This window comes from Schistocerca serialis, chromosome 9 (assembly GCF_023864345.2).
Source record: "Schistocerca serialis cubense isolate TAMUIC-IGC-003099 chromosome 9, iqSchSeri2.2, whole genome shotgun sequence".
NCBI classification, from domain to species: domain Eukaryota; kingdom Metazoa; phylum Arthropoda; class Insecta; order Orthoptera; family Acrididae; genus Schistocerca; species Schistocerca serialis.
In genome coordinates this window covers 33,221,625-33,249,451 of record NC_064646.1, presented here as the reverse complement: position 1 = coordinate 33,249,451, position 27,827 = coordinate 33,221,625, and the positions used below count along the sequence as shown (strand labels likewise).

The 27,827-nt window shown below is 39.8% G+C and overlaps 1 protein-coding gene across 1 annotated transcript in view; it reads left to right on the top strand.

Annotated features, from left to right (window-relative positions):
• Positions 1–27,827, top strand: part of LOC126419300 (SID1 transmembrane family member 1-like) — a 143,744-nt gene that overhangs the window by 1,460 nt on the left and 114,457 nt on the right. The window contains exon 4 of the mRNA XM_050086474.1: positions 12,460–12,607. Within this exon, the coding sequence (XP_049942431.1) occupies positions 12,460–12,607 (148 nt within the window). The remainder of the gene's footprint in view (positions 1–12,459; positions 12,608–27,827) is intronic.

Below are 27,827 nucleotides of genomic sequence, written 5' to 3'. Positions count from 1 at the left end.
AGTTCTTTGAAGATTGGCTTGTTAGGTGTGTGTGATGGCAATAATATGATCTTCATAATTTATTTTTCTATACAATTTTTTCTTATCTACTGACCCCAAGAAATGAATGCTCACTGAAATGATTTGAGTTAACCATTGCAAAGTTCACAATTCTAACAGAAATCAAGTCACACCTTTGACTGTGCACTCTAAAGGTACAGTAGAGACTACTCATTTTCCACATTATATTCCACTGTAGTCCAAGGAATTTAGCTACATTGATCTACTAAGTAATTTTGCTGTCTACAACTAGTGGTTCTATTTGTGTTATATGTTTCTTTTATGCACATATTATATGAGCTATTTGGCCATATTAAGTAAGGGATTGTTACCATAAAGCCAGTGCATGTGTCATACACTGTGTTCAACCCAGTCAGTTCTGATCTGCTGCCGAGAAATGTTACAAGAGAGGTTTGTATCATCAATGAATGAAAATGAAATGAAATGATCGTATGGCATTGTTGGCTGGGAGGCCCCATGTGAGGAAGTTCGGCCTCCGTATTGCAAGTCCTTTTTAGTTGGCGCCACTTCAGCGACTTGCCGTCAATGATGATGAAGAACACACAACACCCAGTCATCACGAGGCAGAGAAAATCCCTGACCCCGCCGGGAATCGAACCCGGGACCCCGTGCGCCGGAAGCGAGAACGCTACCGCAAGACCACGAGTTGCGGACATCAATGAATAATACTATTCCTATTGATGGTAGGTTTTCTGAGACATTGTTAAGAAAAAGAATGAAGAGGGAAGGACATAATGTTGCGCCTTGCATGTCTCCCGAGGCGACTTATATATCTGAATGATTTGTTACCTATCATGTGTTGTTATTTATACGAGCTGCACTTTGTTTAATAGATGAGTGAAACTGCTCATAGTAGACTGCACTTGGTACAGTAAGCATCCAGTTTGCATAGGAGTAGTGTGTGACTGCTCAGATCAGATGCCTTTGTGAGATCAGTAAAAAGTCTAGGAGCATAGTGTTTTTCATTAAATGCATATACTATCTGATCAGTAAATGAAAATGAGTGTCTGATTGATGTACTTATTTATACAAAATATAACTACTTTTGTGTTCACATGGCTGAGCTCTCTGTCCCCTGTCTTAATTTTTTAAATTATTTATTTATTTTGTGCAACCTCCACCCCTCACCATATTGATAACCCACACAAGCTGAGTGTTCAAAAACTACTCAAAAGTACCAAGAAAATTTATTAAAAAATCAAGCAACATGCACATAAAGTCAGAAATCAGTAATTCTGACAACAGACTTGAGGCTATATGGAATATAATGAAATAAGAGACAGGACAACCAGCCACAGAGCCTCGGAACAAGATAACATCACTATTAATTTCAATAGAAGGGCTATAAATGATCAATTGCAGATATGTTTAATAATTGTTTCTTAAATGTAGCAGAAAAACTAGCAACAAACAGTTATAGAAAACTCAAAACACTGTGTTGAAAGAGCAACTCTCATAAAATGCAACCATAAGAATGTATAACTAACTTCTCATTCTGAAATTAAGAAAAGTATAATCTCTCAAAAATAAAAGCTCATCTGCATTTGACAGTGTTTCCAATAGAGTACTAAAGGTTGTTTTCATATAATAAGCCCTGTCTTATCTGAATTAAGTAATGCATAACAAAGTCAAGGGATTTTTCCAGAGTGTCTCAAATATGCTATTGTTAAACCCCTGTGTAAGAAGGATTATACGAGAGCTCTCAGTAACTACTGACATTGAATCGCAATGTTCTGTATGGATTCAGGAGGTCTCACTCCACCATTGACAACCTGGCCCTCCTTGAAGTGGCTATATGACTGCACTGCCATCACCTCCTGCGTATTATTATTTTGTGAATTGTGTTTTATTCATCTCATGACGTACATTTGCAATCCATTTGGTTTGCCTATTTTTACATTAATAAATAATAGAACTACAATAAATAATAACAGTATAAGGATATTTCTTGGAGTATGTATCACATTTTATCCAGCCGAAATTTCCAGTTTGTCCTGCATGAATTCATCCAATGAGTAGTAATACTTCAGTGTCAGTCCTCATGTAGCTTTCTTTTAAGTGGACCTAAATTCATCTGCATCAACTTGTTCCCTTTTAATTTATTACCAAATTTTCATCCCCTGGGCATACAGTCTGGGGCAGTGGGTGGGGAGCATAAAATTTTCTTTCTTTCTAGTATCATGTGAATGGACAAAATGGTTTCCTTCAAATAATTCATGTCTGGTGTATAAAAATATAGTAATTTTTTATATGTATAAGGATGGCAGAGTTAATATTTTACGTTTTCTAAATAATGGTCAACATGGTTCTTTGTGATTTGCAGTGCACATATTTCGAAGTATTTTTTATTTTTAGTATCCACATTATGTTTGTCAAGTTACCCTCAAAAACAATACCATACCTAGTAATGGATTCAAAGTAGCGTTTATATGCTACTTTTTGTGTTTCCATCTCAGTTATAGTTGATAATGAAACTTCCTGGCAGATTAAAACTGTGTGCCGGATTGAGACTTGAAATAGGGACCTTTGCTTTTCACGGGCAAGTGCTGTACCATCGGAGCTACCCAAGCATGATTCACGACCCATCCTCACAACTTCAATTCCGTCAGTACCTCATCTCCTACCTTCCAAACTTCACAGAAGCTCTCCTGCGAACCTTGCAGAACTAGCACTCCTAGAAGAAAGGATATTGTGGAATTGAAGCTATGAGGACGGGTCGTGAGTTGTGCTTGGGTAGCTCAGATGGTAGAGCACTTGCCTGCGAAAGGCGGAGGTCCCAAGTTCGAGTTTTGTTCTGGCACACAGTTAATCTGTCAGGAAGTTTCATATCAGCGCAAAGTCAAGGGATTTTTCCAGAGTGTCTCAAATATGCTATTGTTAAACCCCTGTGTAAGAAGGATTATACGAGAGCTGTCAGTAACTACTGACATTGAATCGCAGTGTTCTGTATGGGTTCAGGAGGTCTCACTCCACCAATGACAACCTGGCCCTCCTTGAAGTGGCTATATGACTGCACTGCCATCACCTCCTGCAGAGTGCAAATTTCATTCTGGAAACATTCCCCAAGGTGTGACAAAGCCAGGTCTCCGCAATATCCTTTCTTCCAGGAGTACTAGTTCTGCAAGGTTTGCAGGAGAGCTTCTGTGAAGTTTGGAAGGTAGGAGATGAGGTACTGACGGAATTGAAGCTGTGAGGACGAGTTGTGAGTTGTGCTTGGGTAACTCAGATGGTAGAGCACTTGCCCATGAAAGGCAAAGGTCCCGAGTTCGAGTCTCAGTCCGGTACACAGTTTTAATCTGCCAGGAAGTTTCATATCAGCGCACACTCCGCTGCAGAGTGAAAATTTCATTCTGCGGCTGATAATATTTGCATTGCAAACGCAAAGCTGCTCAGTTTGTTTGCTAGTATTCAATGTGTGCCCACAAGCTCAAATTTTTATCTACATCTAAACCTTAGAATTTGACTGAGTCAACTTCTATATCATGGTTGTTGTGTACACTCTTAATCTGCTCACATTTTGAGTGTTTGGTTTTTAACTGCATCATGTGTGTCTTAGATATGTTTAGATTCAACCCATTCAGCCAAAACCAAGTTTATAAGGTACTGAGGGTCCTGATCACTTTTTTTTTTTTTAATCATAAGCTTCAACTAAGACAGAAGTATTATCTGTGAACAGAACTTATGGGGAGGTGATATTTAATATTAAGTCATTAACATAGAAGAGAAATAGCGCTGGGCCTAATATGGAAACTTGTGGAACACCCTGAGATATTTTTTTTTTCCAGTCAGAAAAATAATATGCGAAATTTGAAGAGATGCTAACTCTTTGCTTTCTGCTCAATAAGTAGCATTTAAGTCATTGTAGGACACTACTGCTAATGCCATACTATACTAGCAAACAAATGCCTTTGTGAGGTTGCAGAAAATTCCTGCCACCTTATTTCTCTTGTCTAACGATGTACTTATTTTCTCAATGAAACTGTTCACTGCATCTGTGGTGTTTTTCTCCTGCTGAAAACCAAATTGATTGCTTAGAATAACAGAATATTTTGCAATGAAGTTTGCGTTAGATCAGCCAAAGTGATTTTTATTATGTACTACACACATAAAAAAAAGTTTTGCATCACCCCGGTTCCTAGAATTCCTGAAGACAAATGTTGACTGTGGGTTGTATCACAGACACAGTCCCTTTGACTCTTTAGAGGTGTCACTCAACCCACCCAAAGATGCAAACAAACAGTCCCTTTGACTGTTCAGAGGTGTCATTCAACCCGCCCAAAGATGTAAACAACCATGCATGAGCAGCGCATATTAGACGGAGGGGCTCCGACAGTCGATCAGTTCCAGTCATTCTACCGGAAAGGACGTACATGGCTCATGTTGTCTGTAGTTCAACCACTCCTAGATGGTCAATACTACGGTTTGATGGTATCCGCATTGTTACTTTATGCCAGGAAAGGCTCTCAACAAGGTAAGTGTCCACGCTTCGCAGAGTGAACCATAGCGATGTTGTTCAGACATAGAGGAGATACAGAGAGACAGGAACTGTCGATGACAACCCTCGCACCGACCGCCCAAGGGCTACTACTGCAGTGGATGACTGCTACCTACAGATTATGGCTCAGAGGAACCCAGACAGCAATGCCACCATGTTGAATAATGTTTTTGTGCAGCCACAGGATGTTGTGTTATAATTCAAACCGTACACAATAGGCTGCATGGTGCGCAACTTCACTTCCGACGCCCATGGTGAGGTCCATCTTTGCAACCACGACACCATGCAGTGTGGTATAGATGACCCAGCAACATGGTGAATGGACCACTCAGGATTAGCATCACGTTCTCTTCATCGATGAGTGTCGCATATGCCTTCAACCAGACAATTGACAGAGACATCTTTGGAGGCAACCCAGTCAGGCTGAATGCCTTAGACACACTGTCCAGTGAGTGCAGCAAGGTTGAGGTTCCCTGATGTTTTGGGATGGCATTATGTGGGGCCGATGTATGCCACTGGTGGTTGTGCGAGGCACCGTAACGGCTGTACAGTATGTGTATGCCATCCTCCAACTGATAGTGCAACAATATCGGCAGCATATTGGTGAGGTATTCATCTTCATGGACGACAATTCATGCCCCCATTGTGCACATCATGTGAATGACTTCCTTCAGGATAACGACATCGCTCGACAAGAGTGGCCAGCATGTTCTCCAGACATGAAGCCTATCGAACATGTCTGGAATAGATTGAAAAGGGCTGTTTATGGACAACGTGATCCACCAACCACTGTGAGGGATCTACGCCGAATAGCCGTTGGGGAGTGGGACAATCTAGAACTTGTGGATAGTATGTCATGACAAATGAAGGCATGCATCAATGCAAGAGGATGTGCAACTGGGTATTAGAGATGCCGGTGTGTACAGCAATGTGGACCACCACCTCTGAAGGTCTCACTGTATAGTGGTACAACATGCAGTGTGTGGTTTTCATGAGCATTAAAAAGGGCGGAAATGATGTTTATGTTGATCTCTATTCCAATGTTCTGACAGGTTTCGGAACTCTCGGAACTGAGGTGGTGCAAAACTTTTTTTGATGTGGTATTTGACTAGTATGTGCCAGGTTTCAGAATTTTCTTTACATTTTTATGGACATTTCTCATTTTAGTAATTTTACAATCTTCCTCCAAATTCATCTCATTAAATTTTTGAGTGGCTGACCTTCCTGTTGTGGGTTCACAAAACCTTTTCATCCATCATCCATCCATCACAATATTCTCCGAGATATACTAATGATATAGCCAACTATCAGATAATGTCATATCTAACCAAAAGAATGCAGAAAGTTGTACTTAGTAATTCACAATTGTAGCACGGATTTAGTATTCTAACTGGGAAGAAATGTTTGGGATTCCCCAAGGCTCAGTCTCAGATCCATTATTGTTCCACATATAGATAAATGATCTTCCATTTAAGTACAATTAGCTATTTTTGCAGATTACACAACTATTCTAATCATACCAATCATATACACAGCAATAAAATAATGTAAACAATGTTCTGGAAAGTATCACTGACTGGTTTTCTGTGAATGGCCTCACCTTCAGTTTTAAAAAGACACACCATATTCAGTTTGCACATCTAGAGGTACTACACCAATGCTACATGTAACACATAGTGAGGAAATAATGAATAGCATGAAAATTTTGAAAATTCATATGTCTCTACATTGATAAGAATTTAAACCAGAAAAAGCACATTTCGGAGCTCCTAAAACAACTTAGTTCAACCACATTTGTACTTCAAATAACTGCTAATCTTCTGGAGAAAATCAGTAAGTTTCATATTCTGCATATTTTCATTCGATAATTTCATATGGAATAATATTCTGGGATAACTCATCCTCAAGGAAAAAAGTCTTCATTGCACAAAAATGTACTATCAGAGAAATATGTGGTGCTCACTCATAATTGTTTTGTAGACATCTGTTTAAAGAGTTAGGCATTTCAGCAGCTGCTTCCCAGTGTATTTATCTCCTCATGGAACTGCTTGTAAGTAATCCATTGCAGTTCAGAAGGCACAATCATGTGCATAGTTGCAATACCAGAAAAAGACATGCCATTCATTATGACAAATTAAGGTTGTCTTTAGCATAAAAAGGGGGTGCACAATGGTGCAAACAAAATTTAGTAGATGTTTCTTATGCAGTTCTCCTATTATAGAATTCATGAATGGTGCGATGACGTGATGTCCACTGTTTTCATCTGTCTTGTTTCCATGCTTCCTGGTGACGCCTCAGTTGACATTACAATGACTAACACTGCAATAACAGAATGCCTGAGTACAAATTTTCAGAGTACACTAATATGTTGTTAAATTATGGTGAAGTTCACCATAATGGCAGAGAAGCTCAATGTCTGTAATACGAGTACATTCAAAATCGCGTGACTCCGTCTCATTCCATGTTTGCCAGAGTAGAACAATGGCACGAAAGTGGGAAATTCACAAGTGATAGAGCAAACTGTGGTGCTCCAAGAAGTCATATTTGAAGAGGAAATGCTTTATCAATTTGAAGAGAATCCATCGACGACCACTCAATTCGTTGCACATTACTTGCATTTTCTCACTCATCTGTCTGACGTGTTTTGCATGAACAGAAACTCCACCAATGTCACCCTCTGCTCCTGGCAGATTTGTGTGAACTGTCACTTTCTGTACTTGGTTTTGACTCCATTGTATGGATTTTCCTCAGTTTCCGAGGTGAATTTTTTTACTGGCAAAGTACATTTCAACAGGGAAGGTGTTTTGAATGCTCAGAATAACTACATTTGGGATCAAGAAAACCCCAAAGCCATGTGTACATGAAGATTTCAGCACATCGTTATCAACAATGTCTGGGCAGGTATCTTTTGATTGGGTTGCACATCCTTCCTCCCAACATAATGGGTGCCAGGTAGTTGATATGCCTGCAGCAAGCGCTGCCGGAGTTTTTGGAAGATGTGCCATTGGACATTCTGCATGAATTATGGTTCCAGCATGATGTCACAGCCGTAAATCTTGCATTTCGCATCTGAAACCATCTGAATGTAGTCTACGGGGACAAGTGGATTGATTGAGGTGGATCATATGCTTGGCCACCATGATCTCCAGATTTAACCCCTTTAAACGTTTTCCTACGGGGCCACATGAGTAGTCTTATTTACAAGATCCCTATCCCTAGGAGGAAGATCAGGTTGCACAGATCATGGCAGCAGCATAAGTGATTAACCATACACCATGCATGTCGGACAGAATGTCTGCGAGCTTACTGTGCAGATACACCATGCGCATTGAACTTGGTTGCCGTCATATCGAACAGCTGTTGTAAGATCACAGTAAATAGGAGGGAATTCTATACATCTTATTTTCCTTCTAACATGGAAACGAACTGTTTCTGGACATGGGTTCCTATGTAAAACTTGATCTACTAAGTCCCCTCTACAATCTCTAGAAGTGTGTAAGATGAATTGTGAAACTCCCTGTATATGGAAAACACTAGCATAGTGATTGACATTTATTGAAAGCCAGAATTTTAATAATGTTAGTTTTCTGTCTTTATATGATCTACTCACATTTAATATCAAAAGAATGGCATTCATTCGAAGCATGTGCAGCAAAGGTGGGATCTTTCAATTTCAGTCTCCAACTTCTCTCATGTTTAGTCTGTCTGGTAGCTATAGCCCTGATTGAGCTAGAAATAACTTGTCGCACAAACCAGAGGAAATCCTATAAATTTCAGTCCATTGTAAAGGTGGAGACGTGTCTTTACTGTTGAACAGAATGTGGGCAACAGTATTCATAGTATAGAAAACTGGTGTGTATTTCCTGGTTTTTTGTTTTCTGGCAAGTACCTGTGAAGTCCTACCTATGTATGGCATCGGATCCCCTTGTCAGTGTTGTTTACTATGTAGTGGCTTCTGAAGAGAATACACAAGCACTGTTATCCTCCCTCTCCTCTTTCTACAGAGTATGTTATCAGTAAGGACTGGAGCATTAATAGTGCTGTGAGCAATTTCTTTAATTATTTTTAATACATTTTCAAAACCTGATGTTGTTTGTGGTATAGAAGGGTGCATGTTTGTGTGTTACAGGATACTGGGAATTGGCAGGAATTATTATGCCTGTAGAAGTTACTTTCCCGTATGTCTTAAATAAATGTTTTTCATTTACAATTGTTATTCTACTAGGATGTGGCAGAGAAATCAGTTGACATAAATGTTTCTGCTTACTAATGTCAGTGGGAAGGTCTAAGAAGTCAGTTGTTCTGCCCACATTCTATTCAGCAGTAAAGACAAGACTTGACCTTTACAGCAGAGAGGAATTTATAGTAATTTCCTCCAATTTGTGTGACAAATTACATATCAAGCAAGAATTAAGAATTTTTCTTCACGCTTGATCATTTTACAATGAAATTGGCTTTGTCATTGTTGTATAATACTGGATGTAGTAATACAATAAAGTAGGATATAGTAATAAAATAAAATGTGTAAACATATTAAACACCACAGTAATAAAATATGCTACAAGAAGATTTGAAAGAGCTAGTGTCTGTAAGTTATGCTGTGATACAGTATGGTGCAAGCACTGTGCAATAATAATTGTGTAGAGTACACGGGATATAATTATACAAAATGTAGAACCATAACTATACAAAGCAGAAACATAGTACGTAATGATACAGTAGACTCTAGGAAAATTTGTTAAATGCCAATCTCCTCCTCAGGCACCTCAAAGAATTCTTTAATATGGTAAAAGAATTTATAGATCCCTAGACAATAGATTCATAATTTGTTGAAAATTTTGAGTAGGATCACTTTATGAGATTTTCAAGTTCTTGCCAAACTCTGCCTTGGTATATCTAAATTAGCCTTAGCTCTGGTGTTGTGTTCATGACTTTCTCCCCTAGCACAAAACTCTGAAGTATTATTTTTAAAATAGAGCACAGACATATAAGTATAAATTTATAATTGTGAGTATTCTGAGCGTGGAAAAAAAGAGGACAATAGTGCTCCGTGTCGCCTGTTTTACACATTATATGTAGGACTTTTTTTTTTTTTTTTGTATTTTTAAAATACTCTTGATGTAGGAGGAGTGTCCCCATACAATCAGACCGTATGACATGTGAGACTGGAATACTGCAAAGTATATCACCCTAAGGTAATCCGAGCTCACTAAATCCCTTAGCTTCAAAATGAGGTATGACACCTGAGACATTTTTTCACATATGTGATTGATATGTGCCTCCCAGTGGAATTTTTAGTTAATGTCAATACCTAAAAGTTTTACAGACTTATTTTCTATTTTGTTAGACATTTCTGTTCGGAGTTGTTTGGTTTTATTGGGATGAGACAGGAGTTTACTAGCTGCAAACCAGTCCAAGGCTGTATCAGGAATTTCTTTTGTTATTCTAATCAGATCACAGATTCTCTTATGTGTGGTAAGTAGTGTTGTATCATCTGCATAACACATGACAGAATGACATATGCTATCAGGCAAATCATTGATTGCTGCAATGAAGAAGAAGGGTCCAAGAATAGATCCTTGTGAAACACCTGTGCTGATTTCCATTAAGGAGGAATTTATGTTTCTGACTGTTTTCTGTTGCTTATATAAGAATGTATCACAGCTAATATGCTCCCACACACCCCACAAAACTCCACCTTCCTTATTAGTAGTCAACAGAAATGCAATCGAATGCCTTGCTTAGGTTACATAATAGCAGTGATACCCTTTTTTGTCTTCAAGAGCTGTTAAAGTTTCATCCAGAATTTCCAAAACAGCTGTTGTGTTTCTCCCCTTGTGAAAAACAAACAGATTGTTACATAGGAGACTGTGTTTTTCAAAGTAGCTATTTGTTTGTGTGTGTAGCAGTGTCTCATATATTTGAAAATATTGGCACAGTTGAGACTGCTCTGTAGTTTTGGGGAAGTTGTTTGTACCCTTTTTTAAAAAAACTGGGATAACTTTCAATGCCTTGAGTGATTTCAGAAATACTCCAAATTCAACACATTTATTAAAAACAACAGCTAGTGGTGTGGAGACTGAGTGTATTGTCATTTTAATTATGCAATTCAACAGCCAATAGCTGTCCATACTTTTACAATTTGGAAACAGCTATTATAATATCAGCGGATGTGATAATATCTCATTGAAATACCTGGTCATCTGGCACTGGGGCTCCAGTCAGGTCCATTGGTGATGAACTTGTTGTTTTAATATTGTTTCCTGTTCCTTTAACTGAGTTTAAAAAGTAGTGATTTAATTCCTCAGCTTCTAGCAGAGCTGCTCGTGTGCACTTCGGTATGTCCGCTTGTTTTATTATTTGCCTTGCATCTATTGGGGGCCCTTTCTACATAATTTCCCACTACCAGTTTTCTACATGAGGAGCTTAGCTTTGTATAATTTTTTACATTTAAGATAAGACCTACAAACATGAATCAGGAAGAGCTATAACTCCTAGACCAACTTCTTATCATATTAAATGTGAGTTTTGCATTTAGCAAATAAAGGCAGAAAACCAACATTACTTAAAATTCTGGTTATCAATAAACACCAGCCACAGAATCCTGACTTAATATGTGTCACTGTGAGATAATATGCTTGTTTTAAATAATATAACTGCTCCCCACCCACATTCCATTGACTCCTTTCTTCCCTTTGCTTTTTGCTTGTTCATCGGTTCAGCATTCTGTCCGTACAAACATAGTAGTCTGTGTCAGTGCTCACTTGTGTACGGTTTTGGCCCTTATAGTCTTAACTTTTAATCTTTGAGTGTAATGTAATGTGTGATTTATTTGTTCACAGCTTCTGTGTGTACTTTGTAAATAATTCAGGATTAAGGAAAAAGAGAGAGAAAACTTGTGGCTTGCAGAATAAATTCCTCGAGTTAGACTTACAATGATGTTGTGTGGGCCATCTGTTTCATCTCAAGTTGACCGAGAATTTTCCAGTTGCAGTCCATTAGCGATTTGGTTTCTCCTATGTTAGGTGAATGATATATGGTATTAAGTAATATTAGAGATTGGTTTACACCCTTGCCACAGTGGTAACACATGTTCCCGTCAGATCACTGAAGTTGAGCTCTGTTGAGCTGGGCTAGCACTTGGATGGGTGACCATTCGGTCCACTGAGTGCTGTTGGCAAGCTGGGTGCACTCAGCCCTTGCGAGGCAAACTGAGGAGTTGTTTGATTGAGAAGCAGCTGCTCCGGTCTCGTAAACTGACCTATGGGCGGGTGAGTGGTGTGCTGACCACATGCCCCTCCATATCCACATCCTGTGATGCCTGTGGGATGGGGATGACATGGCGGCCAATCAGTACAGTTGGGCCTTCGTGGCCTGTTCGGGTGGAATTTAGTGTAGTCCTGTTTTTGGGGATTGGTTCAGAAATAGAATCAATCTTACGCAGTTGTCACTTTGGAGTTTAAAGAAGACTTGATGGTCCCTAGATTCCATATTCTCCCTTGTCAGCATGAATTCATGAGTTTCTTTGTATAAATATCCTTTTCATAGGGAGCTCTTCAGCTATACTATGTCAGTGTTCCATTAGTGTCGTGTATGATAAAAATCCAGCACAGTGATTTGAAAGTCCACCACTGTTCAGTTACAGCTGATTCAGTGTGAAATACCACTTAAAAGTGACCAGATCCAGAGGGGTGTGATTTTGATTTGATTGAAACTGCTTCCAGTAATTTTTCCAGTTTTAGCCTTGTTATGGAAATATTTATGAAGTGGTTCGATACACTTTTGTACATCCATTGTGAGTCCACTAGTCATCTGCTGCCTTGCTTCCTTTGCGTTATTATTTTAATCACTTTTCATTATTATTAAGTAGTTAAACATTTCAAATTTTCTTATTTGTTTTGCAGGTTGTCAGATACACGCAATATAACTGTGCTGCCAGCAGAACCACAATATTTTGCTTTCAGATTTCCACAGAGTGGTCCAGACACAGTTCTTTTACGTGTAGATTCTGATAGTCAGGTGTGCATGATGGTTTCGATACAAAACATGAGTGTGAGTATACATCAAAAGTGAACCTTTTCTTAAGTCGTATATTAGATGATGGAGTCCAGTCTAATAGGCATTGTGTTTAGCAATATTTATGTAGAATGAGTATCTAGATGCATCAAATTGTGTTGCAGAAATATTATTTATGCAGGTTAACACCACCATCCATATTGCAGCAGCATGTCTGATATATTCAGTTAAAGCACAGGACCTTATGCACTTTTACTTAGTATCATTTGTGTTTGTGCTAGTTAGTTCATTGTATTTTTCAGCATGTTAATTTTCAGAGTTTTTCATTATGGATAAAAAATATGGATGCTTTGTGCAGATTCAGGGATTTGTAGCAGTGGTCCGTAAACATACTGAAATCGATTTAATTATTTCTCATCAGCCAGTGTTTTGGAGAAACTGTTAAGAGTTCTGCAAGTTTTGCAGAAGATCTTCTGTGAAGTTTGGAAGGTAGGAGACGAGGTACTGGCAGAATTGAAGCTGTGAGGATGGGTTGTGAGTCGTGCTTGGGTAGCTCAGTTGGTAGAGCAGTTGCCTGCGAAAGGCGAAGGTCCCCTGTTGGAGTCTTGGTCCGGCACACAGTTTTAATCTGTCAGGAAGTTTCATATCAGTGCACACTCTGCTGCAGAGTGAAAATCTCATTCTGTTAAGTGCATAACACAATACACATTTCGCATTTTCCAACCATGGTTTATGACGGTGATACAGATTGCTGTGTACCCCTAGAATGAAACGGTTTGTTGAAAGAAGAACGATAATCTAGCGCGGTTAGTTACTTGGAGACATACAGAAAGCTTATCGATCAAGTGACTTAACATGACTTTGCTATAATTCCAGTTTTTGTCCACTTTATACCAGGATCTCATTAGGTTCCCATGGAGATACGTTTTCCAACTCAGTAGTATGAAAGATGCTACATTATAAAAATGCAACCACATTTATATATTACACCAACAACATCAGTGAATGTCATTATGGAAAGGTCTGTTGTTACCCTACTGCTCTTCTGGTCTTTAATACCAGCTTTTACAAACCAGACCCTCTATGTCTCTCTCAAATATCTTCCAATTTGTCCTTGTAAGACTAAACCATGTGACGTGGTACAGTGGTAAGACATTGGACTCAAGGCAGAAGCAGTTCAAATCTCTGTTGCCCTCCAGATTTAGTTTTCAGTGATGTCTCTAAATCAGTTAAGATGAATTTAAGTTTGACACTGTCATGATAATGCCATTTGGAGGATCTGGGTTTACTTTCTCAAGCTGTCAAAGATTGCAGTGGTTTACACTCAATACTGTGCAGTGAAGGAAGGTTAGGGTTTAATATCCTGTTACAGTGAGGTCATTGGAGACAGAACACAAACTTTGCATTGGAGAAGGGTGGAGAAGGAAATTAGATGTGAGCTTTCAAAGGGAACCTGCTTGATCTTTGACACTAAGGGGACTCTAACATAGAGCTTCCTCGTGGCATTTAGAGATAATGGCCACACAGCCCCAGAGATGGATCATTACAGTAATGCCCAACTTGCCTTATTTGTCACAAACTTTGGGAATCAACAATAATAAAATTAATTTTTATATATTGAAAGGCCCATCAGCCTTCTGTAAATGATCTGATAACCAAAAGAAGCTTTACATTGGGAGGGCAGCAGTTCATATCCCATTTTGCCATGCAGATTTAGATTTTTCGTGGTTCCCAATATCACTTGTGCTTAGCCTCTGATGATCTCGTTACCTTTATAAACAAAATGTATATCCACATGGCTGCAAAAGATAGAATTGAGATTGACAACAAGTAAAAACTCTAGGCACATGCATTTAAATCATAAATTGCTTGCTACTTTAAAAAGTATACCTCATCTGCACAAGTTACTTTTTCTTTCACTTTGTTGATTTTAAACCTCTGCCTTTTTAATTCAAGAATTTTATTTCACTCAGAAGCTATACTGAGTGTATCATATTTAATAGCACAAACAAGGTGAAAGTATAAAATAACAGAAGCAAAAACATTTCAATAAACACTTGTCTGCAAATAAGCCATTTTCTAGAAAATTGCTGAACTGCCTTTGACTTAAGTTTGAAATATTAGCAAAATTAGTACAAATGTATAGGAAATATAAACATTTCATTTAATTCTCCACCTAATTGGACTAAAATTGCTGCTGCTGTGACAGCCAGTATTGTCCCATGTTTATAAGTCAAGTAGAGCCTGTACCTTAGCATGCAGCACGACCTCACCTCAATCCTCTGGATTATTGTTTCTGGGATCATCTTAGAAGTGAAGTATTCAGCTGTCACATTCGTACGGTTGAAGAGCAGAAGCAGAAAATTTTGCAGGATTGTCCAGCTTTACTGTTTGAAAGATTTCTTAAGTCACTACAGAGATGAGTTCAGTATTGCATCCAAATGTGAAGAAGGCACATGGCACATGTTTTTAAAAGGTGTAGGTGTACAGTCAAGTGTAACATGAAGCAGTATTGTATTTCTTGTTAAGGGAGGCCACCACTAAAATGTGAGACTATTAGATGGGGACTTAATTAAAAAGTGTGCATTTCAGATTAATTTGGACTAACTAGTACAATATTTCATATTGAAATTAATGGTTAATCGTAATCATACATTGTCAGTTATCTACATCAACAGCTACATGGTTACCCTGAATTTCACAATTAAGTGACCGTCGAACCACCTTCAAGCTGTTTCACTACCATTCCACTCTCAAACAGTGCATGGGAGAAATGAATACTTTGCTGTTTCCGTGAGAGCTCTCATTTCTTTTATTTTATTATGATGTTCATTTCTACTTGTGTAGGTAACCAACAACAAACTATTTCCACACTGTGGAGACAGTGGGTGACTGAATTTCACGAGAAGAGCCTAACGTAGCAAAAACAGCTTTGATCTAATGATTGCCACCCCAATTCATGTATCATATCTGTGACACTCTCTCCTCTACCAGGGGTGTTTGAAAAGTCTGTGCAAAAATAAAAACTACTTACGTGTTTGGGGTAAACCTTTTTTATTTTTCGACATAGTCTCCTTTTAGACTTATACACTTCGTCCAATGCTGTTCTAATTTGTTGATCCCTTTGTCCAAGTCTGCAAAATAGTTATTAGTTGCTGCAATCACCTCCTCGTTTGAATAAAATCTTTGTCCCGCCAGCCATTTCTTCAAATTGGGGAACAAATAGTAGCCTGAGGGAGCCAAGTCTGGAGAACAGGGGGTATGTGAAACGAGTTGAAACCCTATTTCCATTAATTTTGTGACCACAACTACTGATGTGTGTGCTGGTGCATTGTCGTGATGGAAAAGGACTTTTTTGCGGTCCAATTGCCGGCGTTTTTCTTGCAGCTCGGTTTTCAAACGGTCCAATAACGATGAATAATATGTACCTGTAATAGTTTTACCCTCTTCCAGATAGTCGATGAGGATTATCCCTGGTGAATCTTAAAAGACAGTTGCCATAACCTTTCCGGCCAAAGGAATGGTCTTCGCCTTTTTTGGTGCAGATTCTCCCTTGGTAACTCATTGTTTAGATTGTTGTTTGGTCTCAGGAGTATACTAATGTATCCATGTTTCATCCACAGTGACGAAACGATGCTTAAAGTCCTACGCATTTTTCCAGAACAGCTGCAAACCATCCTTGCAACATTTCACACAATTCCGTTTTTGGTCAAGCAGGAGCAATCGCGGAGCCCATCTTGCGGATAGCTTTCTCATGTCCAAATGTTTATACAAAATATAATGTACCCATTCATTTGAGATGCCCATAGCACTAGCAATCTCGTGCACCTTAACTCTTCTGTCATCCATCACCATATCATGGATTTTATTAATGATTTCTACCTCCCTGCCAACCAGCATGGATTCTGAAAGCATCAATCATGTGAAACCCAACTTGCATTGACTCAGTACCACATCTACACTTATTGTAAAAAGTACAATCATGTGGAGTCTCAAATGAAATTTGTGATTGGATTGAGGATTGTTTGATAGGGAGGACACAGCATGTTATCTTGGATGGAGAATCATCATCCGATGTAGAAGTGACTTCAGGTGTGTCCCAAGGAAGTGTGTCAGGTTCCTGGCTGTTCATGTTGACCTATCAGACAATGTTAGTAGTAGCCTCAGCCTTTTGCAGATGATGCAGTTATCTTTAATGAAGTACTATCTGAAAGAAGCTGTATAAATATTCAGCCAGATCTTGATAGAATTTCAGAGTGGTGTAAAAATTGGCGACTAGCTTTAAATGTACGAGAACCCTTTTGAAGTGCTTTCAGCTGTAGACGTGATATCTCAGCGAGCTGTGTCAAACCACATGGAAAGGAAAAGGACATCAGAAACAAAGAATGACAGAGTCTCTTTCAACCACAGGAAAAACAATTCAGCCGTGAGTGTAGGCGCTGACAGTGAAACAAAATCAAATGTTCCTCAAATTGGATTATCGACTAATATGGACAAAAAAGACAAAACAAACAGTGTCACCACGCAACATCTGAGTACCAGCAGGCCTAAAAACGGTTACCATAAACCAACAAAAATGTGTAAAATAAACCTATTTTCAGATAGTCAAGTGTCCTTGCAGCTGAATTTCAGTCTAGAAGCAGTCACAAAATAGCTAGCATTGTGGAACTAGGCACAAAATTTCAGGCAGTGACTTCCATGAACCATGACATGAAAACAGCAACAACAAATGACTTTTTCGTGTTCTTAGCGGGAACAAACGACGTAGCAAAAAACGAAATTAAAGATCTAGTGATCTCACTTAAAAGAAGGCTACATGAGCTGAGAAGTTCAAACATGATGGTCTTCTCTGTTCCACATCGACATGACTTCCCAATCTGGTCTTGTGTTAATAAAGAAGTGTGATGCACAAATAAAACAGATCCTAAATATATGCAAGAGATTTTAAAAAATGTAACATTTTTGCACATAAGCTATGTAAGAAGAATGTTCCACACATCTCATGGCTTAAATCTCAACAGCCTAGGGAAGGAATTAGTTATAAAATAGATCCAAGGTATAGTGAACAGCAAATTGAATGTGCAGTGTTGGGCTGCAGAGGCCATCCCTCTCAAGGACAAAAATAACGAATACTTGGGAGAATCAACCATGAAATGCCAGATCAGTAAAACAATACCTGGCTGAAAATGACTTAAAAGTTCGTGATGCCCTCCATCAGTAATGCTGGAATTCAATATGGTGTTATCCCACCCTTAGCCTTGATGACAGCTTCCACTCTCGCAGGCATACATTCAGTCAGTTGCTGGAAGGTTTCTTGGGGAATGACAGCCCATTCTTCATGGAGTGCTGCACTGAGGAGAGGTATCGATGTCGGTTGGTGAGGCCTGGCATGAAGTCAGCGTTCCAAAATATCCCAAAGGTGTTCTGTAGGATTCAGGTCAGGACTCTGTGCAGGCCAGTCCAGTATAGGGATGTTGTTGTTGTGTAACGACTCTGTCACAGGCCATGCATTATGAATAGGTGCTTGATCGTGTCGAAAGATGCAGTCGCCATCCGTGAATTGCTTTTCAACAGTGGGCACCAAGAAGGTGCTTAAAACACGAATGTAGGCCTGTGCTGTGACAGTGCTATGCAAAACAGAAAGGGGTGCACGCCCCCTCCATGAAAAACACAACCACACCATAACACCACCGCCTCCGAATTTTACTGTTGGCACTACACATGCTGGCAGATGACGTTCACCGGGTATTCACCATACCCATACCCCGCCATCAGAACGCCACATTGTGTACCGTGATTCGTCACTCCACACAATGTTTTTCCGCTGTTCAATCATCCAATGTTTATGCTTCTTACACCAAGCAAGGCATCATTAGGCATTTACCGGCGTGATGTATGGCTTATGAGCAGCCGCTCGGCCGTGAAATCCAAGTTTTCTCAGCTCCCACCTAACTGTCATTGTACTTGCAGTGGATCCTGATGCAGTTTAGAATTCCTGTGTGATGGTCTGGATAGATGTCTGCCTATTACACATTATGACTCTCTTCAACTGTCAGCGATCTCTGTCAGTCAACAGACAAGGTTGGGCTGTACGCTTTGTGCTGTACATGATGCAGTTTAGAATTCCTGTGTGATGGTCTGGATAGATGTCTGCCTATTACACATTATGACTCTCTTCAACTGTCAGCGATCTCTGTCAGTCAACAGATGAGGTTGGCGTGTACGCTTTGTGCTGTACATGTCCCTTCATGTTTTCACTTCATTATCACATCGGAAACAGTGGACCTAGGGATGTTTAGGAGTGTGAAAATCTCGCATACGGATGTATGACACAAGTGACACCCAATCACCTGACCATGTTCGAAGTCCATGAGTTCCACGGAGCGTCCTATTCTGCTATCGCACAATGTCTGATGACTGCTGAGGTCGCTGATATGGAGTACCTGGCAGTAGGTGGCTGCACAATGAACCTAATATGAAAAACATATGTTTTGGGGGATGTCTGGATACTTTTGATCATGTAGTGTATGAGCCTCAAGCAGACGTCAGTCCACATGAGAATAATTTAATCACTTTTACATTGTAATGTACAGGGTTTAGGAAACAAAATAAATGCTTTTGAATAATTTATCTCAGGATTATCTCTACATTAGTAATGGTTGCAGATCACCAGAAAACATTGAACAACATTCAATATTCCAAATTAGAAGGCTACAACTTAGCTACGTTCTACTGCAGAACACACAATATAGGTGGTGCTATTGCCATCTACTCGAGAAAATGCACGTTCATAACCACAACAGCCGGCCGCGGTGGTCTCGCGGTTCTAGGTGCGCAGTCCGGAACCGTGCGACTGCTACGGTCGCAGGTTCGAATCCTGCCTCGGGCATGGATGTGTGTGATGTCCTTAGGTTAGTTAGGTTTAAGTAGTTCTAAGTTCTAGGGAACTGATAACCACAACAGAAAAAGTGTTATGGAGGAAGAATTTCTGTGTTGACAAAGATTTTGAAATTGCAATTCTTAAAATCACTTTTTGCACTGTTCGTTTCCACGTCATAGGTGTATATAGATCCCCCGTGGAAACTTTGATGCTTTTCTGAAAGCACTTGATGGAGTTTTTAAGTAAATTAATGTCAGGCTGTAGAAGTGTAAATCTTGTCGTACTGAGAGACCTGAACATCAATACTTTACATGATGGTCAGGAAAGCAAACATTTTGCAGATTGTATCCTGTCTTATGGGGCTAAAGATCTTATTGGACTAATACCCACCACAATAGCTAATACACATAGTAGTTCAATTGATCATGTTATCACAAATTATGACCGCATCATCTCAACAGATGTAATAAATGGTCACTTCTCAGATCATTTAGGCCAAACGCTAGTGCTAAAATGTAATATGAAATTCAAACCAAGAAAAATGTACAAGCACAGGTGAGTATTATCTGCAAACAACATTGCTACACTAAGACACAGTTTAAGCCAGGAATCATGGGAATCAGTTATGACTGCCTTTGGGGTCAACAATAAATGGAACATGTTCACAGAAATAATGACTGAGCGCTTAAATAGAGCCATGCCATTAAAAAAGTGAGTATCCAGAAAAATCAGTCTTCAAAATTAAGACGTGTGCCATTAGATTTTAAAACAAAATATCTGAAAGAAAAATGGAAAACATGTATAGCTTACACAGACTGACCAACTCAGGGTTACATGCAGAACTCTACAAGCCGTACAAATACGAGGGCGAGTCAAATAAAAGTTGGTAAGCGTGCTACAAACAGCGTGCAGAATGGCCTGTAGTTGGCAGCATAGTGCAGATGCACACATACTGTCGCAATATCAGTATAAAGATGGCCGCCCCACTTGTGACGTGCACCAGGGTAGAACAGCATTCTGTTATTCGGTTTTTGCGTAGTGAAGGTGTGAAACCTATTGAAATTCATTGACGAATGAAGTTTCAGTACGGTGATGCATGTTTGTCACAGCAGCAAGTCTACGAATGGAATAGGAAGTTCTCAAATGGTGTGACTTCAATGGAAGATGCTCCTTGTCCAGGTCAGACACAACGAGTTGTGACTCCACAGAACAATGCAGCAGTTGAAGCCGAAGTGAAGGAAAACTGCCGAGTGACACTGAATGACATTGCAGCATGTTTACAGATTAGTCATGGGTCAGCACACCACATTGTACATGATGTGCTCCTTTCACAAAGTGTCTGCAAAATGGGTGCCACAGCAGCTGACTCCTGAAATGAGAGAACAACGTGTTGATGCTTGTGAAGAACTTCTTTGGCACTTTGAACGAGAAGGTGATGGTTTCCTTGCAAGAATCATTACTGGGGATGAAACCTGGGTTTACTTCCACCAACCGGAAACAAAGAGAGCGAGCAAGGAATGGTGCCATTCCTCATCACCAAAACCAAAGAAGTTTTTAACAGGACCATCAGCAGGGAAGGTTATGCTGGCGCTCTTTTGGGACGAAAAAGGTGTCATTTTGGAGCATTACATGCCTAGAGGGACCACTGTCACCAGTTATACACAGATCTCCTAAAAAATAATCTGCGGCCTGCAATCAAATCAAAGCTACATGGATTGCTGTCAGCAGGCGTCCTTTTGCAACATGACAGTGCAAGGCCCCACACTGCCCGTACAACAGTTGCAACAATCACAGACCTGCATTTTGAGTGTCTTCCTCATCCACCATACTCACCAGACCTTGCCCCAAGTGATTTCCATCCATATGTTTGGACCACTCAAAGACGCAATGGGAGGAAATAAGTTCCGTTCTGATGAAGAGGTATGCCATGCGGTGCATAAGGGCTGTGTGGACTACCAAAAGAATATTTTTCTAAAGGAATTTATGCACTTTGTAAGCGCTGGAGGACTTGCATTGAACCTGGGGGAGATTATGTTGGAAAGTGATACAGCTTTATACCACTTCTGCACAATAAATAATATTTTAAAAAATATTTAAGGTTTTCATTTGACTCACCCTCGTATAACAAATACTAACAAAGAGATAGAGGGGCTGGCCAGTATTTACCTCTGCTCAGTACAGCCGATAGATACACAAAACAGAACAGAAAATTTACGTTCCTAGCTTTCGGAACTTTGTTCCTTCATCAGGGAGGAGAGAGGGGAAAGAAAGGGAAGAAGGGAAAGTGGATTCAGTTACTCACAACCCATGTTATGAAGCAACAGGGAAAGGAAAACAGGGAGGGTAGCAAGGATGGAGGCATGGTTGTCAGAGGGAAGCCAAAGATATTCTACTGTAAGTACTGTGCCAGCTTCAAACCAAAGAGGATGCATACAGAAGTAAAGAGGTATATAGTTAAAAGATAAAAACAACTATGTAGGACGAAAAGATGCGTGAATGGCTAAAGAGGAAAGGGAAAGAGGAGAAGATTGAAGAGTAAATGGGAGTGAGGTTGTTTAACGTAGGTTCAGTCCAGGGGGATGGCAGGATGAAAGGATGTGTTGGAGTGCAAGTTCACATCTCCGCAGTTCCGAGGGACTGATGTTAGGTAGGAGAAGCCAAATGGCACATACGGTGTAGCATGTTCCTAGGTCCCTAGAATTATGCTGGAGGGCATGCTCTGCTACTGGGTATTGGACATCTCCTAAGCAGACAGTTCGTCTGTGTCCATTCATGCGCTCAGCCAGTTTAGTTGTTGTCCTACCGATGTAAAAGGCTGTGCAGTGCAGTCATGTCAGCTGATAAATGACATGTGTTGTTTCACATGTGGCCCTGCCTTGAATTGTGTATGTTTTACCAGTAGCGGGGCTGGAATAGGTGGTTGTGGGGGGATGCATGGGGCGGGTTTTGCAGCGGGGTCAGTTACAGGGGTAGGAACCACTGGGTAGAGAAAGTAGTCTGGGAATATTGTAGAGTTTGACGAGGATGTTACGGAGGTTAGGGGGGCGACGAAAGGCAACTCTGGGTGGTGTGGGGAGAATTTTGTCAAGGGATGATCTCATTTCAGGGGTTGACTTGAGAAAGTCATATCCCTGGCGGAGTAATTTGCTGATGTATTCGAGGCCAGAATAATATTGGGTGACAAGGGGGATGCTTCTGTGTGGTCTGGGGAAAGGAACATTGTTGTTGGACGGGGAGGAATCTATTGCTCGGGAGATCTGTTTGTGGACAAGGTGGGCAGGATAGTTGCGGGAGAGGAAACCACTGGTCAGGTTATTGGTGTAATTGTTGAGGGATTCATCACTGGAGCAGGTACATTTGCCACGAATACCTAGGCTGTAGGGAAGGGAGCATTTGATGTGGAATGGATGGCAGCTGTCAAAGTGAAGGTACTGTTGTTTGTTTGTGGGTTTGATATGGACAGAGGTGTGGATGTGAGTTTCAACAAGATGAAGGTAAACATCCAGGAAGGTGGCTTGGGTTTTGGAGAAGGGCCAGGTGAAATTCAGATTCGAAAAGGAGTTGAGATTATGGAGGAAATTAAGAAGTGTTTCTTCGCCATGAGTCCAGACCACAAAGATGTCATCTATAAACCTATACCAGACCAGGGGAAGCAGCTGTTGGGTCTTCAGGAAAGCTTCCTCCATGCGGCCCATGAAGAGGTTGGCATAGGACGGAGCCATCCTGGTTCCCATGGCCGTTCCCCTGATTTGTTTGTAGGTCTGGCCTTCAAAAGTGAAGTAATTATCGGTGAGGATGAAGTTGGTAAGTGTGATAAGGAACGAAGTTTTTGGAAGATCTTCGGGTGGGCGTTGGGAGAGGTAGTGCTCAAGGGCAGAGAGATCATGGGTATGTGGGATGTTTGTGTAAAGGGATGTAACATCTATGGTGACAAGAAAGGTTTCAGGTGGGAGATGAGTGGGAATGGATTTGAGGTGTTCTAGGAAGTGGTTTGTGTCTTTGATATAGGATGGGAGTCTGCGGGTGATAGGTTGGAGGTGTTGGTCTACCGGAGCTGAGATAACGTTTTGTTGGGGCTTTGAAGCCTGCTATAATGGGATGGCCAGGATGGTTCTCTTTGTGGATTTTGGGTAATAGGTAGAAGGTAGGGGTACGTGGCTCAGGTGGAGTGAGTGGGTCTATGGAAGCCGTTGTGAGGCCTTGTGATTTTTAGGATTTTCTGCAGCTCAGTCTGGATGGAGGGAATGGGGTCCTGGGTAACAGCTTTGTAGGTTGAGGTGTCGGAGAGTTGACGCAGTCCTTCTGCCACATACTCCACACGGTCAAGTACCAGAGTTGTGGAGCCTTTATCCACCGGCTACCCTACCCTCGTATAAGTACCACAAAGAAGTCAGGAGAGTAAAAGCAGAAAGAATCAGCCAACAGATACAAGATTCAGATAACGTCAGATAATGTTTCAAAGACTTGCTGGCCAGTTGTAAATAAAATCAGAAACAATGAAACAGAAACTAAAATTAATAATGTACAATTGACTGTGAATAATGAAGATATCTGATCCTCTTCTAGTTAGCAATATCTTTAATTATTACTTCATAGATACTGTCGAAAATGATGTCTCTATGAAACAGGATACACAGCACTCGTTTTGAGTCCTGTAACAAACAGAACTGCAGTACACTACCCACAGTAAGCACATATGACGTTCTACGGCTTATTGATAACCTCAGAAACAAAAGATGAGTAGGATTAGATGAAACTCCTCCATATCTATTGAAGAAATCTAAACATGGGCTAATGAAACTACTAGTTCATCTAATAAACTGTGTTCTCAATGATGGTGTGTTCCCTGACAAGTTGAAACTGTTTGTAGTAAAACCAATACACAAAAAGGGGGAAATAAAGCATGTACAGCACTACAGACCCTTTGCCCTAATCTCAACTTCCAGCAAACTGATAGAGAAAATAATATTTTAAAAAATCTTGGAACATTACAACAAGGCTGACATATTAAGTTATTTCCAGCATGGTTTCAGAAGAGACCAAAGTACTACATCGCCTAGACCTCTCAAGAGCCTTTGATAGGGTACATCATGACGTACTCTTATCAAAAATTGTGAAGAGTGATGTCACTGGAAAACTCATGCAATTGCTAGAAACATTTAAAGGGTAGACAACAGTGCACGGAGATAATGTACACTAATGGAGAAATACCAGAGAGGAGAAGGTCATGTATAAGAAGTATACAATTTGGAGTTCCTCAGGGCTGTACTTTAGGTCCAGTCCTATTCATATACTATGTAAATGATTTCCTAAGTTCTCTTGCCAATAAGCAATTGATCACTACGTATGCAGACAATACATCTGGTGTCAGCCATGCAGACAATGAACCCACCCTAGTTGAAGAGATACATGACATTATTGAAAAGGCAAGAGCTCACTTTGAAAGAGAGAACTGAGGAGTAAACATAGAAAGAACTAATAGTATGCATTTTAAACCAAGTGGTCCAAACAAATAAAATATTTTGATTGATGAAATTCTACCAAAAACCTGTTGTTGTTGTTGTTGTTGTTGTTGTGGTGGTGGTCTTCAGTCCTGAGACTGGTTTGATGCAGCTCTCCATGCTACTCTGTCATGTGCAAGCTTCTTCATCTACCAGTACCCACTGCAGCCTACATCCTTCTGAATCTGCTTAGTGTATTCATCTCTTGGTCTCCCTCTACGATTTTTACCCTCCACGCTGCCCTCCAATACTAAATTGGTGATCTCTTGATGCCTCAGAACATGTCATACCAACCGATCCCTTCTTCTAGTCAAGTTGTGCCACAAACATCTCTTCTCCCCAATTCTATTCAATACCTCCTCATTAGTTATGTGATCTACGCATCAAATCTTCAGCATTCTTCTGTAGCACCACATTTCGAAAGCTTCTATTCTCTTCTTGTCCAAACTGGTTATCGTCCATGTTTCACTTCCATACATGGCTTCACTCCATACAAATACTTTCAGAAATGACTTCCTGACATTTAAATCAATACTGGATGTTAACAAATTTCTCTTCTTCAGAAACGCTTTCCTTGCCATTGCCAGCCTACATTTTATATCCTCTCTACTTCGACCATCATCTGTTATTTTGCTCCCCAGATAGCAAAACTCCTTTACTACTTTAAGTGCCTCATTTCCTAATCTAATCCCCTCAGCATCACCCGACTTAATTAGACTACATTCCATTATCCTTGTTTTGCTTTTGTTGATGTTCATCTTATATCCTCCTTTCAAGACACTGTCCATTCCGTTCAACTGCTCTTCCAAGTCCTTTGCTGTCTCTGACAGAATTACAATGTCATCGGCGAACATCAAAGTTTTTATTTCTTCTCCATGGATTTTATTACCTACTCCAAACTATTCTTTTGTTTCCTTTACTGCTTGCTCAATAGACAGATTGAATAGCATCGGTGAGAAGCTACAACCCTGTTTCACTCCCTTCTCAACCACTGCTTCCCTTTCATGTCCCTCGACTCTTATAACTGCCATCTGGTTTCTGTACAAATTGTAAATAGCTTTTCGCTCCCTGTATTTTACCCCTGCCACGTTCAGAATTTGAGAGAGTATTCTAGTCAACATTGTCAAAAGCTTTCTCTAAGTCTACAAATGCTAGAAATGTAGGTTTGCCTTTCCTTAATCTTTCTTCCAAGATAAGTCGTAGGGTCAGTATTGCCTCACGTGTTCCAACATTTCTACAGAATCCAAACTGATCTTCCCCAAGGTCGGCTTCTACCAATTTTTCCATTCCTCTGTAAAGAATTCGCATTAATATTTTGCAGTTGTGACTTATTAAACTGATAGTTTGGTAATTTTCACATCTGTCAACACCTGCTTTGTACAGATTGTAAATTCTTGGGTTTATGCATAGATGATCAACTTTCATGGAAGCAGCAAGCTGATTGCGTCTGTAAAAAAATAACACCCAGTCTATATGTATTAAGAAGATTATCACCATATTTTAATTCTGAAACCCTAAGAACTGTATATTATGAAGTGGTGTATCCTTTCTTGTCTTATGGAATAATATTGTGGGGTGGGACATGCCAAACTAATAGGAAAAGAGTTTTCATACTGCAGAAGCTAACCTTGAGGATCATAGCAAAAGTAAAACCAGGAACTTCTTGCAAACCCCTATTCATTATCCACAATATTCTCACAGTTTATGCCATGTATATACTAGAAACTATAGTGCTAGTGAAAGAAGACACTAAGATTACAAAAAGAAACATGGATAGTCACGACTATGAAACAAGGCATAAAAGAGATTTTCATATGGTTAACAGAAGATTTAACAGTGAAAATCCCCTATGCCAAAGGAGCTGTTTTTAATAATTTGTTACCACATGAAGTTAAGATATTGTCAGGGGATACTTTTAAAAAATGAGTCAAGCTGTGGGTTATCCAACAATGCCCTTATAAATTGAATTTGTCATGAATTACAACTTAATAAGAAATAATGTAAACTAAAAAAATTGTAATTGTTAAAACTTTATACTTAGTTGGAAATGCAAGTGTTTGTAAAATTATATGTTACGAGCAATAAATTGAATTGAAAAAAGAAAAATGTTCAAAAATACAAAACTGTGCACTTTACAAAATGTAAAAACATAGTTTCCTATGACTATAATATCAATGAGTCACATTTGGAATTGGCCAACTTATACAAATACCTGGGTAGGGATGTGAAAGGGAATTATCACATAGACTCATTTGTGTGTAAAGCAGGTGGTAGACTTTGGTTTATTGGTAGAATCCTGGGAAATGCGATCAGTCTACAAAGGAGATTGTTTACAAATCCCTCATGTGACCTGCTCTGGAATATTGCTCAAGTGTGTGGGAACTACACCAAATAGAACTGACAGAGAATATTGATTGTATACAGAGAAGGGCAGTATGAATGGTCACAAGTTTGTTTGATCTGTGAGAGGCTGTCAAAGAGATTCTGAAGAAACTGAACTATAAGACTCTTGAAGATAGACGTAAACTATCTGGAGAAAGTCTACTAACAAAGTTTCAAGAACCAGCTTTAAACGATGACTCTAGAAATATACTACAACCCCCTACATGTCACTCACGTAGAAACCATGGGGGTAAGATTAGAATAATTAGAGCACACACAAAGGCATTCAGACAATCATTCTTGTTGCATTCCATACTTAAATGGAATGGGAAGACCCTCATAACTGGTACAATGGGTCATACCCTCTGCCATGCACCTCATGGTGGTTTTGCAGAGTACAGTTGTAGATGTAGATATTGAAATATTTAATTGTTTTTGACCTTTCTAGTACCTGAATATTGTAAAAATGTATCAGTTTGCTACCACAAGGCTT